Source organism: Lepisma saccharinum, chromosome 1 (genome assembly GCF_977018435.1).
Source record: "Lepisma saccharinum chromosome 1, izLepSacc3.1, whole genome shotgun sequence".
In the NCBI taxonomy this organism is placed as follows: domain Eukaryota; kingdom Metazoa; phylum Arthropoda; class Insecta; order Zygentoma; family Lepismatidae; genus Lepisma; species Lepisma saccharinum.
In genome coordinates, this window is record NC_139229.1 from 79481216 (window position 1) to 79496098 (window position 14883).

The 14883-nt window shown below is 39.9% G+C and overlaps 1 protein-coding gene across 3 annotated transcripts in view; it reads left to right on the plus strand.

The window, feature by feature from the left end:
* The window catches only part of LOC145996805 (GATA-binding factor C-like), a 226802-nt gene that overhangs the window by 93578 nt on the left and 118341 nt on the right, over positions 1 to 14883 (plus strand). For all 3 annotated transcript variants that reach the window (XM_083133338.1, XM_083133344.1, XM_083133340.1), the window contains exon 4: positions 8455 to 8600. In XM_083133338.1, coding sequence (XP_082989464.1) covers positions 8455 to 8600 — 146 coding nt within the window. The remainder of the gene's footprint in view (positions 1 to 8454; positions 8601 to 14883) is intronic.

Here is a 14883-nt window from a genome sequence, read left to right on the forward strand (position 1 = left end):
CGTTTGGTGGAAGCATGGGTGTACCCCGCACCAGACACAATCCGACACATGATTTGACTTTTGTGCTTAATTTTGTCCAACTGTATTGCTTCCCTGTGAAGTAAATTTTAAACTTAAGTCAGAAGGAAGCTCAACAGAGCCTTAGGAAAAAAGGTGGGAAGAGTGGCCTCATATTCATCGCTGCGATTTACTAATGCTAACAGAAAAAAAATTACTACAATATCTTCGATATTTGCCTACCACACGACATGTCTATATCAGAAGAACAATGATATTTGGAGTAATATCGAAACTACCTTCAATAGTTCTTCAATTCTAAGAGAAGTGGGATTAATGTTTGATAATTTCGATTGGATTGCAAATTAATATATACGTACCTCGAATGTAAACTTTTATTTATTTAAAATTGTAGCCCCCACCCAAAATTTTGCTAACCATATTTTGGCCTATCCATCTTCATGTTTACTATACAGCATTAGGCAAAACTATTTATACATATGTTGTATTCCTAAAAAAAATCCTTCCCTTTCAGTCTTTACTATGAATTAAACATATCTTGAAAGATCTTGCACTCTTAATTTGAATTAATCAGATGAGTTCAGATTGAAACGGAATACAATATTTTAGCCGCTTGTACCCCACTAAAAGAGTATTAACCGAGACAACCGTGAGTAAAAAATACGCAGTTATGTGAATGCATGACGTCAAATATCGCTGTTTCTTGCACATTTTTGGATGTTCCTCCCCTTTTCCCCTTTTCGGCTCCAAAATTCCGCATTCTTGGGGACATTGCCTGCTGGGAACACCGCTGTATCAAAAACCTCTACGATACGTCACTGACTCCAGCTTAAAAATTAACTGTTCCAGGTGAAGCCTAGGTTTGATCCTTGAAAAAAAGAGTTTTCTTCCAAAACGGGAGAAGAGAGAGGTTAGACCTGATATCTCAAAATAGCTTAACATTTCCGAAAGGAAGGAAGCGGCGTCTCGCTGTGACGTCACTGCAGATAAGTCTCCTTGGAAGGGAACAAGGGAAGCTCGTATCTCCCTCCTAATTAAAACCTCTCCTGCCTCGGATACAACGGTAGCACTTCTTTGCGTTCAACAGCTGTTGTTGTGGACGGAAGCAGGCTAGATAGATGGCGCGAGAGAGATCGAACAGATAAGGAGGAAATTTTCGGTGTTACAACTGTTACGGCGCTGGAAAAAAAAACTCCCCGGCGCGTGGATTTGCAAAGTAAATGGGACGGCGTCCTGAAGCCCGCCTTTCAGGTTCTGAAGTGATCCGTTTCGGCTCTGTAATGAAACTGTAATTAAGAGGGCGCTTGTTCATATGCATAAGCTCATGGTAACGTTAACACATGCCGGTCTAGCGGACACTGGGTCTGTATCCACTAGTGTACTCAGAATTGAAAAAGTGGATATGAATTATATAGCTGCGTTCTGAGGGGGACGATACACGTAAAAATATCGTAATTATCTTTTAATCTTCGTGAATGAATGAATGAATTGAAATTGTTGAGTGCGTCGGCACATATGCCATTTTGCACCCTTCAATGTATACGGGGAAATATCCGCTTACGTATTTTTAACTTTCGGTTTGAAGGTTGCTGGAGGACAAAAATGGTAATGGGGGTTACTTTAAAGGGGGTTTGCATTTACCACTTGCTTTTTTCGAGTTCTTTATTGATTTCATTTGAAAATTTTGATATTTTCAAAAATTTCCCTCTCTGCTCACGTTAGTGTCTGTATCATCAAATACGTTCTCTCAACGAGAAATCCGCGCTAATATTGCCACATTCTGATAAGACGTGCGTAGAATTTCCCAGTGGAGCATTTATAATAATATTTGTATCTCATTAAAAAAAAGAAATAAAGGAGGTCCAAAACCCGTGGCCAAAACTATTGCAAAAGTGTAAACAATAAACACAATTCTCTTCACTACTCTGGCAAGAAGTTCTAAACATAACTCACCGAATTTGGATCGTGAGTGCGGCGTTTCCAAGGAAACTTATCCGAAAAACAAAATTTAAGGTCTAAAGAAACTGTAATCTTAGTGCTCTGAAAAGAAGTGATTCGTCGAACTTACAGATTATGTAAACAGAAAGCGAAATGATATTGATAGACGAGCGGAACTACTTTTGTACGGTATATTCAGTTCATTGCATGATTTATGTTATGTAGCGTCGCTTTCTTGCCCCTTTTAGCCAATCGCGACGACGAGGATAAGTGATGATATGATGTAATTGATGAAGCGACTTGCGAAGAACATCCATGCTCAGGTTAGGATTCGAACCCGGGATCCCTGGCGTCGTAGAGCGTTGTGCTAACCACTCCGCCGTGGAGATCGGCGACATAATGTTTGAAATTATTTCTTTAGAGTAAGGTTCCATAGCTACTCAACATGCTAGGTTATTTTACTGTCGTGTCTGTATTTAAAGTTACATGGACGCTTCGTGTATAGCAGAGGGCTAGCTCGCTGTTTGCAGTCGTTCGAGATTTGCAATGGCGGCCATGACGCTTGCAAGTTTATCACAAACGGTGCTTTGACGCCGGTTTACAACATGCAGACTCCTGTCTTCGGTAAAGTCAGGTGGTATCGATTACTTTTGATGATTCTGGGACTGAAACGGGCTCCCAACATTTACAGAAGTGATCCATTGCGTTGCCAGAGGAAAGCAAGCCGGCAGCTCAGCTTTACAAAATGTACGTATCACAGATTCACACCGTGATACGAATCAAGGAACGAAAGCCAGTGCGCATGCTCGCATCTGTCCTCTGATCTCGGCGGTCTTTTTCTCACCCACCCCCTCCTACTCCTCCTCTCTTGAAGCTCTAGACCTAAAAGGGGATTGGAAAGCTTAAACCAAGGCGGTTTCCATGGCAACGGGAGCTTTTTTCTCTCTTTTTACGCGCGTGATGAGCGTAGCCAGGAGCGAAGCTGCTGCCGCTCCACGGTCGCTTGTTGTGAACGACGAAGGCAAAGGGCGCGCGAGCAGGTGTTTATTATGGCGTTTTCGGAAGGTGCGAGGAACTGCTGCGGTGTTTTAATTTGAACCTGGGATCTTGCCCGTACAGAGACATTGTCGGTTGAGAAAAGAGCACGATCTCAGGAAATTATGGTCCGCGCATAGAATATTTTGCAACCGTGCTTTGAAAACGTCCTGTCTCCTTTGCAAATTACAGTATTTCCTGCCGCCTTCCCTGGCGGGGTGGGCAGCAAAGCGCTGTATGAAACCAGAAGCCCCAATTTCGAACCCTGGTTGTGTCATCGTCGCGTTAGCACCAATATCAGTGACACCTGTCATTTATTTATCATCACGTTAACCCAAGAGATTAATCTCACGTATCTTGATTTTTTTCAAAATCCATTCTCCTTTCGATCACGATCATATCATCGAAGGTCTCGGGTTCCAGTCTTGATCTGAACATGAGCGTTCTTTTGCAAGACAGTGTTGCCACACGAAGTGAAAAATTCACTTTGCACAAGGAAATTTGGACAGATTTTAGGCAAAATGAGTAATTTTATGATAATTTTCGAAATTTCATGGAAATTGAAATATATTTTCCTCTTCTTTTGCGTAATTTGAAAAAAATTACATTATTATATTAACTTTTAAAATTAATGTTATAATTCACTGAATATCAAACTAACCTCGGTGTTTTTTTCAACATTTTGTATATTTTTTGCAAGGTATACAATTCATTCATTCAATAAGTCCTAATATTTCCACAAACCATTACGCACCAAACAATAACAACAGTTGATAAAGGTTTGTGATGGGTATTTCAATTATCCTTACATAAATGAAAAATTTGAACAAGAAAGGGAAATTCTGTAAAGGGGAAATTGTTCAGCGAGTGCGGTTGTGGCAACCCTGCTTCTGTCTCCAAATAATCTAATCATTATCGCCGGAATTAGCCATAAGAAGCAGAATAACGACCTAAAATAAGAATAATACAAATGAAAGTTCTATTATGTTCTTATCAGTTAATGACATAAACGTCCCTTTATATGTACGTGTGACAGAGTTCCTGTTCGCAGTGACAAAGCATTGAAGAAAATGAAGACATTACAATTTCCTTACAAATGACCACCAACGACTCTATTATGGGAGTTAAAATAGATTCTGGGATCTCCCGCCAGCCTTAAATAAAGGAAACCCCAGCGTGGTTGAGAAATTCTGCCAAATGCTGGAATCTCAATATTTTGCAAACTCTCTCCCCCCCCCCTTCCTTCCAGCATTTCCGATGCACCCAGAAGGAAAGCTGGTGCGTTTCGAATGCGTTGACTGCTGGTGTCAATGAACCAGAAAATTGAGACGCAGGGGGAGGGAAGGACGTTTCTGGAAGTTGGGGGAAAGCCACATGTAAGGGCGGCTGTTGCCAACTGAGCTGCTGAAGCGCTAAAATGCAATAACTTGCATTCCAGTATACTACCGTATTTTTCGTTTCACGGCGCCCTTAGTGTTTCAAAATTTCTCCGCGGCGCCCAAGTCAGAATGTAGGTTCTATCTAATACTTGCAACGCTCAGTTAGTGTCCTTAGGGTGCTTGCATTAAGTTAAAAAAATAAACACATATTACAAATTCAGAAACATTTTATTTGTAAAAGGTACTAAATTAGCACATATTTGGAACAATCATATAATTTTAGTGAAAATATTGGAACATTCGGGAACCACTGCACTACACTAGTGGTTCATGAAATGGTGGTAGATAATGGACAAGAACATAGTAATGTAATGAAATTTTTCAATACAAAATTTCTTCAAAATTCTGCGTAAAAACAGTCTACTGAGTAGACTTTTCACTGTTGGATTAGCACAGGAAAGTTGTATCTTATTCTGTAGGATTTGCTTTCATGTCTCCCGTGACGAAATCATATACGCATATGGCGGTTTGCTCGTATAGTTTAGTGGATAATTGACACAAACAGGTGTCATAATTTCAAAAATGACACATCCGAGTACGCCACTTAGTTCTATTTTACAATCCTCCAGAAAAAAATAGTGGATTGCTTTCGTAGTTGTTTGAATATTTGAAACAGAAAGGTTTCTTACTCATAACCAGGAAACGGATTTAAAATAAATATTTATGTATAAATCTGAAATCAGTTATATTTTGTATTATCCTTGCGCATCATGGCATGTAGACTCGAAAAAGACAGTTTTTATTTTCCATATTTTTCCTTATCAGGAGCGTATATTCTAGGCTAACTAGGCTATCTGCGAAGCCTGAAGCCTAAAGAGTAAAGTACAGAAGAAAACATATTATTAATATTAGAAACTGTGAATAAATTTACTCATTTTAATAAGAATATAATGGCGATTCTAAAGTTGGCAACCTGAATTCTTAGGAGTTGGGAATCTGAACTCTTGCAGCCTGGCTGCCGTTGGGATGGCAAATTGGCTGCCTTGAAGACGTCACGAATTAGCAAAATAGGTGTGTCTAACTACTTATGCTTATACCGGGGGTTTGCCTGAGCCTACTAGTAGTCTTCTCTCTTTCTCCATGGCCTAGAACCACGTGTCATAGTGAGCTAGTCCAGATCTTGGAGACAGCATACGCCACTGTTCCTTATATTAGGTTTTGGCTCATATTCTACATATTTTAGTTATTTTTACATATTATTTCCATATTCCAGAACTTTTCTCAACATATATTCCATATTGACGGAATAACTACCCCCCCCCCTCTCTCTCTCTATCACTCACTTACTCACTCATATGTCCCCGTGTGACCGAAAGAGTTGAGTGATTTTCTTGTGAATAACTGACAAATTTGAAACACACACCCCATACCTTCTTGCGATATTGAACGCAGTTATAGTCAATACAAATTCATCTTAAGAGACAACAGAAGGAAATTCACATTCGAAAACTTACAAAAAAAATTGTTATTCATTGTTTTGGAAACAGAAAATGGAAACACATTTTGTGTTGTTTTACAATTAATGTCAATGTAAGCGTACTGTATTTTCTGTAGCTCGTGTAGCGTCTTATATTATTGAAAAGGTAAGTTTTTACAATTTTAACTCCATATTATGGTGAAAATAACTAAATAGTTCCCTGCTTTTAACAACATCAGGAGGTCTAGAATAAGTCGATAGTTTTGTTTTTTATTATTCGTTCGGAAACAACTCAAATTTTGTTCCAACTCCACTTTTTAAGATAATAATTTATACTGAAAAAAGTAAGAAAATTATGGGATTCGTGAGGAGAATTTCGATAGCAGAGTTGGCAAACTGCGAATGTTGCAGAACGGGTGGTTGGGAAATCCTAGCCTCGGAGAAAACTGTCAGAAGGGGAGGATGACCCCGTTGCTATTTAGGAACGTCAAAACTGCCAATTTGGGAGGAACTTGACCCCGGCCATGTTTAAAAACCAGGAAGCACTTCCCCACCCCATTTCGTCGCCATCAGGAATGACAAATGATCGCCTCTGCCGACGGGGGGTGAGTGTGGAACACACAAATTCTCTCTGGCGGGTCCATCTGGAAATAACTGTATGTATAAATACCAGAGGGGATATAGACTTCGCAAATCCCTAATGGTTTGCTTTTTGCGTTTTCTCGCCCTTTTGTCAACTTCAGTAAACAAATATTTGATTTAGAAATCATGTCCTTTGTACTACACGAAGCATACATTGCTAATTTCGCTTGATGTGAGTTTATAGAAAATTCACTCCATGTTATAATTTTCAAAAACTCCCCTTTCTCTGATAATATCGTCCAGCGGGGTGCTGGAGTTTCCCCGCAAGAGTAAAAAATTAGCAACCAGAGTGAGGGTTGTAGAAAACACAGAGGAGGAAGTAATCTCTATACATATTCTATGAAATTAAATAGCGATTAAAATTTATAGACGAATCTTTAAGATGCAGACACGATATCTGCTTTAAGCTACACAAAATGTTGTATCCTTGAATATAATTTTAATGTTCACGAAACTTTTTCATGTTCTAAATTAGAAATGTATTAACATTTCTATCTACCGCTTTCCCTGTACTCTTCTCAATTCCCCGTCTCTTGCCTGCCTTCTATGAAGCATGGAAACAGTAGTGTGTCAATAGATTTGTTGGTAGAACTAGTTACTTTCCCTCTATTTCTCATATCGGAATTATTGTTGCACGAAAGTAGCCATCTTACTAACACAATGCGTTCTATAATGTAATTAGTAAGGCCCGGATAATTATGTAGCCAAAAGTTGCGAAATTGGTACATAAATATGTAGAAAAAAGTCATTCAAACATGTAAGTATATTTAAAATAAGGAAAATAATGTTTTTTTTTGTATTCTTCAGTCATTTCTTTCATTCCTTTGTTAATTTTAAAGTAATCCTACAAATTAATTTCTCAATACTTTTTTTCTTTACTTTAAGAAGTTAGTTTGAAATAATGAAATTCTAATGCGTTAAATGACATTGAATAATTAGTTAATAATCGTGATAAATTGATAACGTGAATGACATCAGTGGTCTAGTGTGACCACCGCTAGAGATGTCTTCCTATTGGAAGTGTCTGCTACGAACAGATAAAAATTCGATTTTTTTTAGAAAAACATTTCATTAATGCCCGTCCAACAATTCGTATCATTGACAACTAGAGCAATTGAGCAAATATAGCATTTTATGTAAAAATAAGTACTCTAAATGGAAAGTATATAACGCAATGGTATATGAAATTGCATTAATATCCGGGCCCTATTAATTAGCCAAATCTTGGCGTTAAAATAAGTGTCACGTTGTTACTCGTTAGTTGTGTTCAAATTAAAATGTATACTTCTGTTTGTTAAAATAGTAATTGATTGTTAATGTGTCATTTTTTTTGTATATTTTTGCTTGTGAAGTATAATAATTACTAGCTTACCAGAAATGTTTGATAAGTCTTAAGATAAAGCCTTATTAAGATAAGATTAACAATTGTCTTGTAATCTCGTGCGGTCTTTTGAGTATTGTTCATTGTTAGGAACTGTGATAAATCAAATATCGCACAAGAATTCATTCATTGAGATATTATTATCAAACAATATCAAACGTCTCTTCTAGCCATTCTTCTTTCTTAGAGTTCTGGACACAGAAAAGATTTATTCTATGTTCTATATCGTTGTATATGTGTGAATGTATAAATGTAAAATCACAAATAAGTTCATGTCCAGGATTGAATTCTAACCGAACCAGACATGCATTATTAAACCTAAACGGAATAGTAGGTTAGGGGAGTTAGGTTTAGAGCTTTTAGCATTTAGTTTTGGCGTTTGTTCCAAGCTGAGTGTGTCCCGCACCAGACTCTTGAATTTACTTATTACAAAAAAATAATCAAACATTGATTCTCAATTATGTTTCAGTTGCAAAGAAACCGAAAAAGAGAGTTAATGCATTTAGATTTAGTGTGGCGCGATGTATTTTTACATGCATCATGCATTTATATTGTGACCGTTGTGACTTTCTTCTCTGTTCCAGAGGGCAGGGAGTGCGTCAACTGCGGCGCCACCTCCACGCCACTCTGGCGTCGCGATGGAACAGGTCATTACCTCTGCAACGCCTGCGGACTCTACTACAAAATGAACGGCCAGAACAGGCCCCTCATCAAGCCCAAGAGAAGACTGGTAAGTTCACTTTTCATCTTTAATCAGACCTTTGCATGGAAAAATACATTTCACCCCATTTAAAAACGCAGTGGCGTGCTCGGGAGTCTCGTGAAGGGTGTGCGTTATGGAATGTGTGGTACTACGTATTTCTAATTAAGGGAGGGAGGGGTTCAGTAACTTTTCTTGAATCATCTGGACCGGGGTTTATCAAGAATTTTCCATTTTGGAGGTGTGAGCCCAATTTTATGGGGTGTAAGGATAAATTTCGACCCAAACTGACCACAAATTGGACCTTTGGGAAAACAATTTGTGTGTGTGTGTGTGTGTGTGTCAGGGGTATGTCATAAATTACTGATCTGGACGCCCCCACCCTTATTGAAAATCTTGAGAGGAAATGCATTAACCACAGTGAAATTCCCCGGGCACACCACTTAATTTTTCACCAAATGCTCAGCCGAAGTTTCAACAAAGACACCAACGAAGTGGGAATTATTTGAACCAAACTTGTCCAGAATTTTCATCTTATTCCACAACTCTTATTAGTAATATGTATGAGAAACTTATTCAGTCCACCAACGAACCAGCTGGCAAGTTGTATTTCATTTGTATTCAAGCGGACGTTGAAACAGGGGAAATTAATGCCAGGAGAAAGGGAGGGAAGCGACAAGCTCCATGCAGTAAGGTGTTCACAAAGTTGGAAATTTCTTATGCCCGAGTAACGTACCCTGGTTCCGTTGGGTGGGAATGAATTTGCATCCTTAGCCAGAGATATGTTTATTCATCGGTTGAGTTCTGCTGAGAAACTGTTCTAGTCTCAGTGTGTCTGTGTGGAATTAGGTTACTTGGCATGCATCGTGCAAGTGTTTATAAAGATTATTTTTGCTTATTCTAATTCGCTTTTCTGTCACTTTTGGCTAACCGTGGCCAAATCATCAAACGAAATTGATGAAGACGAAGGATACCCATGCCAACGTCGGGACTCGAACTAGAGTACATGAGCACATTGGGGGAATGCCAGAAGAGTGCAATCACGACCACATCATCTTCGATTATAATCGATGTGGGCATGATACTGAAAAACTGACTTTTAAAATCAGTTATCTTTTCTTCTTTGTGCTTGCAGACTTAAGGAAAATCAGTAAGAACTTTAACTCAAACAAGGGTTTGTCTAGGATAAATATGGCGAGGAATTCTGATAATTGTTCCGAGACATAAATGAACTGAACGAAGAAAGCCCTTTATGCTTTAGAGTTAGTCTATAGTCTGTTGTCATGAACTAACCCTAAAAAAAATGTCTTTATAAAATGCCTATTTTGTGCGTTGTTTGACATTTATTCCCTTTCCTGGTCGTCGTCATTGGATTTTTTTGGTTGTTTTACGTCGAAGGGTACACAAATAATCCAGAACACTGAACCATTACTCCACGTAACAGTACCGTAACATCCTCATTTGAATAAGAGCTCCCCAAACCAGTGGCATTGGCAAAGAGTTTGTTCGGATGAGCTCAAGGGTGCACGGAATATTTTCATATGGGCTCTTGCTTCTATATCTACCGTGCTTTACCGTTTCTTTTCTGTCTCCTTCAATATTTTTTCCATGGGTTTTGTCTTTCTCCATTGCTTGTATCTTTCTTTACGTTCTCTTACGTTTCGTTATATTTTCTTCCTTCTCACGTATTTTTTTATTTTACTTTCTTAGTGTCTCGCTCTATTTCCTTCCTTCTTTCTTGTTTTCTCAATCTTCTTCTTTTTAGGTCTCTCTCTCTCTCTCTCTTTCTCTCTGTTCGCTTTCCTTCATCTATTCCATTGTTCTCTTTCTTTTTACTTTCTTATCTCTTTCTCTTCACCTCTCTCTTTCCACAGTTTGTTTCTCAATCGCTTACTTTTTTAGATCATTCTCTCTTTCTTTATTAGCCTATGTGAAAGTGAATTCGTGTCCATTTAGATGGACAGAGAAGCTCCATTTCTTACTGCTCGTGATTGGGGAAGTTTTACTCTATCTTCAACCAGACGTGATCTTGGAAGTTCACGGGATAATTTGAGAGGGAGCACGTTTCCGCAAAATAACCGGAAGAAAGGGACTGGCCGGATGCTACTTCCGGGCGGGATTTGTCGTTCGTCTCTTTGGTCTTTCCGCCTTGGACTTCTCAGGTTGCTCCTTGTTCGGATGGACCATGATGTGTTACAAATACATTATTTTCAATAATGTTGCGAACAAGCCCGACAATCCAAATTTTGAAAAAGTAAATCCGCGAATAAATACTCCTGGATCATTTTTAATAAGTAATAAGGACCTATACTCTGTCCCAGGAATCTGTGGAGCAAGGCCGCGCATAACAGTTAAGATGGGGAGAAAGCGAGTGGGCGGAGCGAAGCAGTGCACGTTGCTGAAAAGGCTGGTAGCTGCAGACGCTTTTCCCCCTCCAAGCAATACGGTTCCTTCGCACGTGTTCATTGGTAGAGCCCTCTCGAGTCACTACTTGCGCAGAGACTTGATTTCGTTCGCTCGCTCTACACATTCCCGGGACAGAGTATAATTTCTAAACATGGTTATTTTTCAACAATCTGTGTTTTATGAGTTTTTTGGGTGGGGTTTGTGGGGGCAATGTAGTGGACATTTAACTACTGTCGACACTGATAGGGAGGCCTCCTCTAAAGGTGTTTATATATATAACATGAGCATTCAATTGCTTACAGTTCTGCTCGCCAGGTGGCAGTGTTTTCAATATGAAGGCTAAAGCAATGTTCTTATGTCGTTTAGTCAACTGCATTCGGAAATGATATGAGAGTTAGTAGGCATTGCAAAACAATGCAAATTATAAGAAATGTTGTATTTAACACGTGATAACTCCCAAATAAGAAAAAAAGAGAAAGTTTGATTTCTCCATTGAAGTTATCGAATACTGTAGTTCTGCATAGATTTGAGTGGCTGAACGAACTGATTTTTATCGTTGGACGTTTCTACATTTGAAATTTCAATTTGCTGTCAGGGGCAGACGGTTTTCGTGGAATGTGCTCTTCTCATCTCTGTTTCACTTGCAGACGTCACTCGTCCAGTTCGCGCATGCGCATTCATTGTCAGGAACAACCCCGTGGAAAGTATGCTTTGTGAGTTCACCTCACCTATTGATCTAATACATAACAACAATGATATGATTATTACACTACGCGTTCAGTGATATTTCGGTTCCAGACTTAAGTCTGTATTTGAATATGAATATTTTGGGCATCCCGGATGGCGCAGTGGTAACGTCGTCGGCTTGTACTCAAGGAGAAACGGGTTCGATACCGGGTGGAGACACACAGAGGTTCGGATCCTACCTTAAACTGTAGGTACAGTCCCGATTAGCCTTTCTGTGCATAAAGTGGACTTAAAACAACAATTCAATCAATTAATCAATCCACATTAAGAACGGATTTGAAACACTGAATTCTTCGGATAAGTTTAACGCGTTACATAATCGCTTTTCCGCGTTACATAATCGGTTTTCCGTTTAAAATTTTGAAGTCGGAATTCAAGATGGCGCCTTTAAATATGGCGACAAGGGTCTCGAGATGTACGAGAACGAAGTCTCCAGCTAAAAGCCGAGGAAGTGGAAGCAAAGTCTATTGCCGTGGACAATACTCTTACAAAATATGTGAACATCAATGGCGAATATTAGGGAACATGGTCCAGTGCTTCTGAATACGTGTGAATTCAGCGTACTCTAGCGTTAGAAGGCAGAACTAAATCTTCCATTGGAGGAAAATCCGTGGCTACAGAAAAGCAGCCAGCTTCTACTCCCCACTTCTCAGCGAGCGAGGGAAATTAGTTTTCACCTCAGAAGAGGGCGTTCTTCTTGACTTCCTCGCATTGCATGACGGGAAGGAAGACAAAGGACGTATAAAAATAATATGCGCTCTTATCTACTACGTCAGAGACAAAAGGAGTGGGGGGAAGGAGGGGAGGGGTGGTCATTCCCGGGCGCTCTATGGGAGAATCGGAGGCCCCAGGCTGTCTGCGTCCAGGGATCTTGTTGACGTGGCAGTGCGTGCATGTTGAACGCCTGATGCTTTTGTAACATGCGCGATTTTCGTCGTGTTTTCGGTCTTGGCTGCTGTTGAACAGGCGACCAATTCCGTTGAACTGTGCGTGGAGTTGCGGATTTCATTTGTTCCGTTCACTAACCTCTGGCCACGTTGTTGCATCCGAAATTGCAACCCTGCTACGATACGAGGGGTGTAAGGGGATACCTTCTCGGAAGGAATCCAAATGTCACCCTCTCTTTCAAATAGTGCACCTTGGATTGCATTTTGCAGACTAACGAGGCTCTGGTGTCACACCCAGTGGGTCTCTGGTCCTTAGGAGTGTCTCGATTTTTGAACAGCGGTTTCGGTCTCTGATTAAACAAATTAATATTTTTTTTTTTCAAATTTCCTTTGCATTTCATGTAACAGTACCGTTGAACAACATGATAATTCTATGTTTAAAAATTAATATATTTTTAAATGAAATACTTATTAGTAGTGATTATTAAAATAATGAACATGTCTAACTGTAAATTAACAAAAAAAAACGAGACATTTTCGTAACACGACTGAATTAGAATGAATGGACTGTGTCGACGGGATGTCATGGTCGTAAAACAAAAACTACCCAATCTCCAAGCCAAACCCATTCATTTGTGCAAGGACGGAAGCAAAATTCTTGTAAAAGCTTTAAAAATCGTCAATATTAATTTCGTAGGTTCAGATAATAATAATACATTGCAGATGGCGCCTCAGTCTCACTAGTCCTTGCGTGGGCATGCGCGTGCGTCTGGGCGATTCTGTCGTTAAATGCCAATCGTACAGACGTGTGCTTTCAGTCTGAGTACTTGACCCTGCTGTTCGTGTTTGTTCGGGTTCGGTTGAAAGTTCATGCATACAATCAGTGGTTCGTGATTACAGTACAGTAGCATAGCAGTACAGTTGGAGTCGGTACTCAGATCGCTTGACTTTGCCCCACCGAATTTCTTCATATGGGCATGCTGAAAGCATGGCAGCATTAGGCGGGAAATTGTCGCTGTGACTCCTGAAGTGTTGGTGGGTACCTTCTGTAACATGGAGAGGCGTGTGCAGGTAGCATTGATGCTAATGGCGACCACTTCCAACACTAGCTGTGACGTCACCGTGTTTCTCATACACCACGGTATGTCCGTAGCAAATTGTATTACATTATGACCAATAGTTTGATAAGCTAAAATCAGGGGCCGAGAGCGAGTGAAACACCCTGTATTCTATAGTTCGAGGAGGGGGCCATGGCACCTCCAGTGGGTAAGGGCCTGATCCCACTCTACATAGCATGAGTCAATTTCCTGGTGACAATCGAGGGATCCTCTCCAGAAGACAACGCAAACAGACCCATTGACAATGAAGGACCGAGAAGATCTTTGCGTGTACATGATAATAAGAGGACAATGAGGCCATTTTCGAAACGACCCGCCGTGGTTTTCTTTCCATCGGACCATTTCTCAGACAAAAGAACCCTGACAACAATTGTGTAAGTTTGACTTACCTTTCATGATTAAGCCGTCGCGTTTACTAACCACCTCCCTCCCCTCGCGGAACGAAAAAATGGCAGCAAAGAGTGGAGGACAATGTTTCCAAGAGTAGGGCCATAACGCCGCAACGGAAGAAGTTGACAATAGCTCGGGGAGAAGTCGCCATAGCGTCGTTACACCCGCGAGGCATAAACAACATAATCGTCTTACGGGCTCGCTTCTGTAAACACGAAGAGGCCGTTTGCAGCTCCATTGTGGGCAAACAAAGGAATGGTCTTAATGTCAATTATTGTGGTCGGAGGTAATTTTCTGATTCCCCGGAACAAGCGTTTTATGTGGAAATGCTGCAATTACGAAGAGACAATTGCGTATGTGCTTTGGGTATTCTTCATGAAGTTGCAACCTCGTTAGCACCACGGACGTTGAATTAACGGCAATAGACGTGTTAAGGATGCGAATGGAAGGTCGCCTCTATCATTTTTCTTAATTACCTCAGACGCTGTTAAGTGTTGCTGATAGCTAGTGCTCGACACTGATTCCCAAGATGGAAATCGCTATTTAAAAAAAGTGTAACCCCAAGACATCTTATGCTCTGAATCTTAATTCCCCAATTTTTCATTGCAAAGACATTTATTATTTGCAAATAAAAGTTTTTTTTGTACACACGCATATATTTTGTTTGATGACGTCATTGTTGCGGTTCTCCGGTACAAATTCGGTTTAAATTTTGTGTTTGGGTTGTATATTTAATACGTGTCTTATTACAATCACAAAACTTTA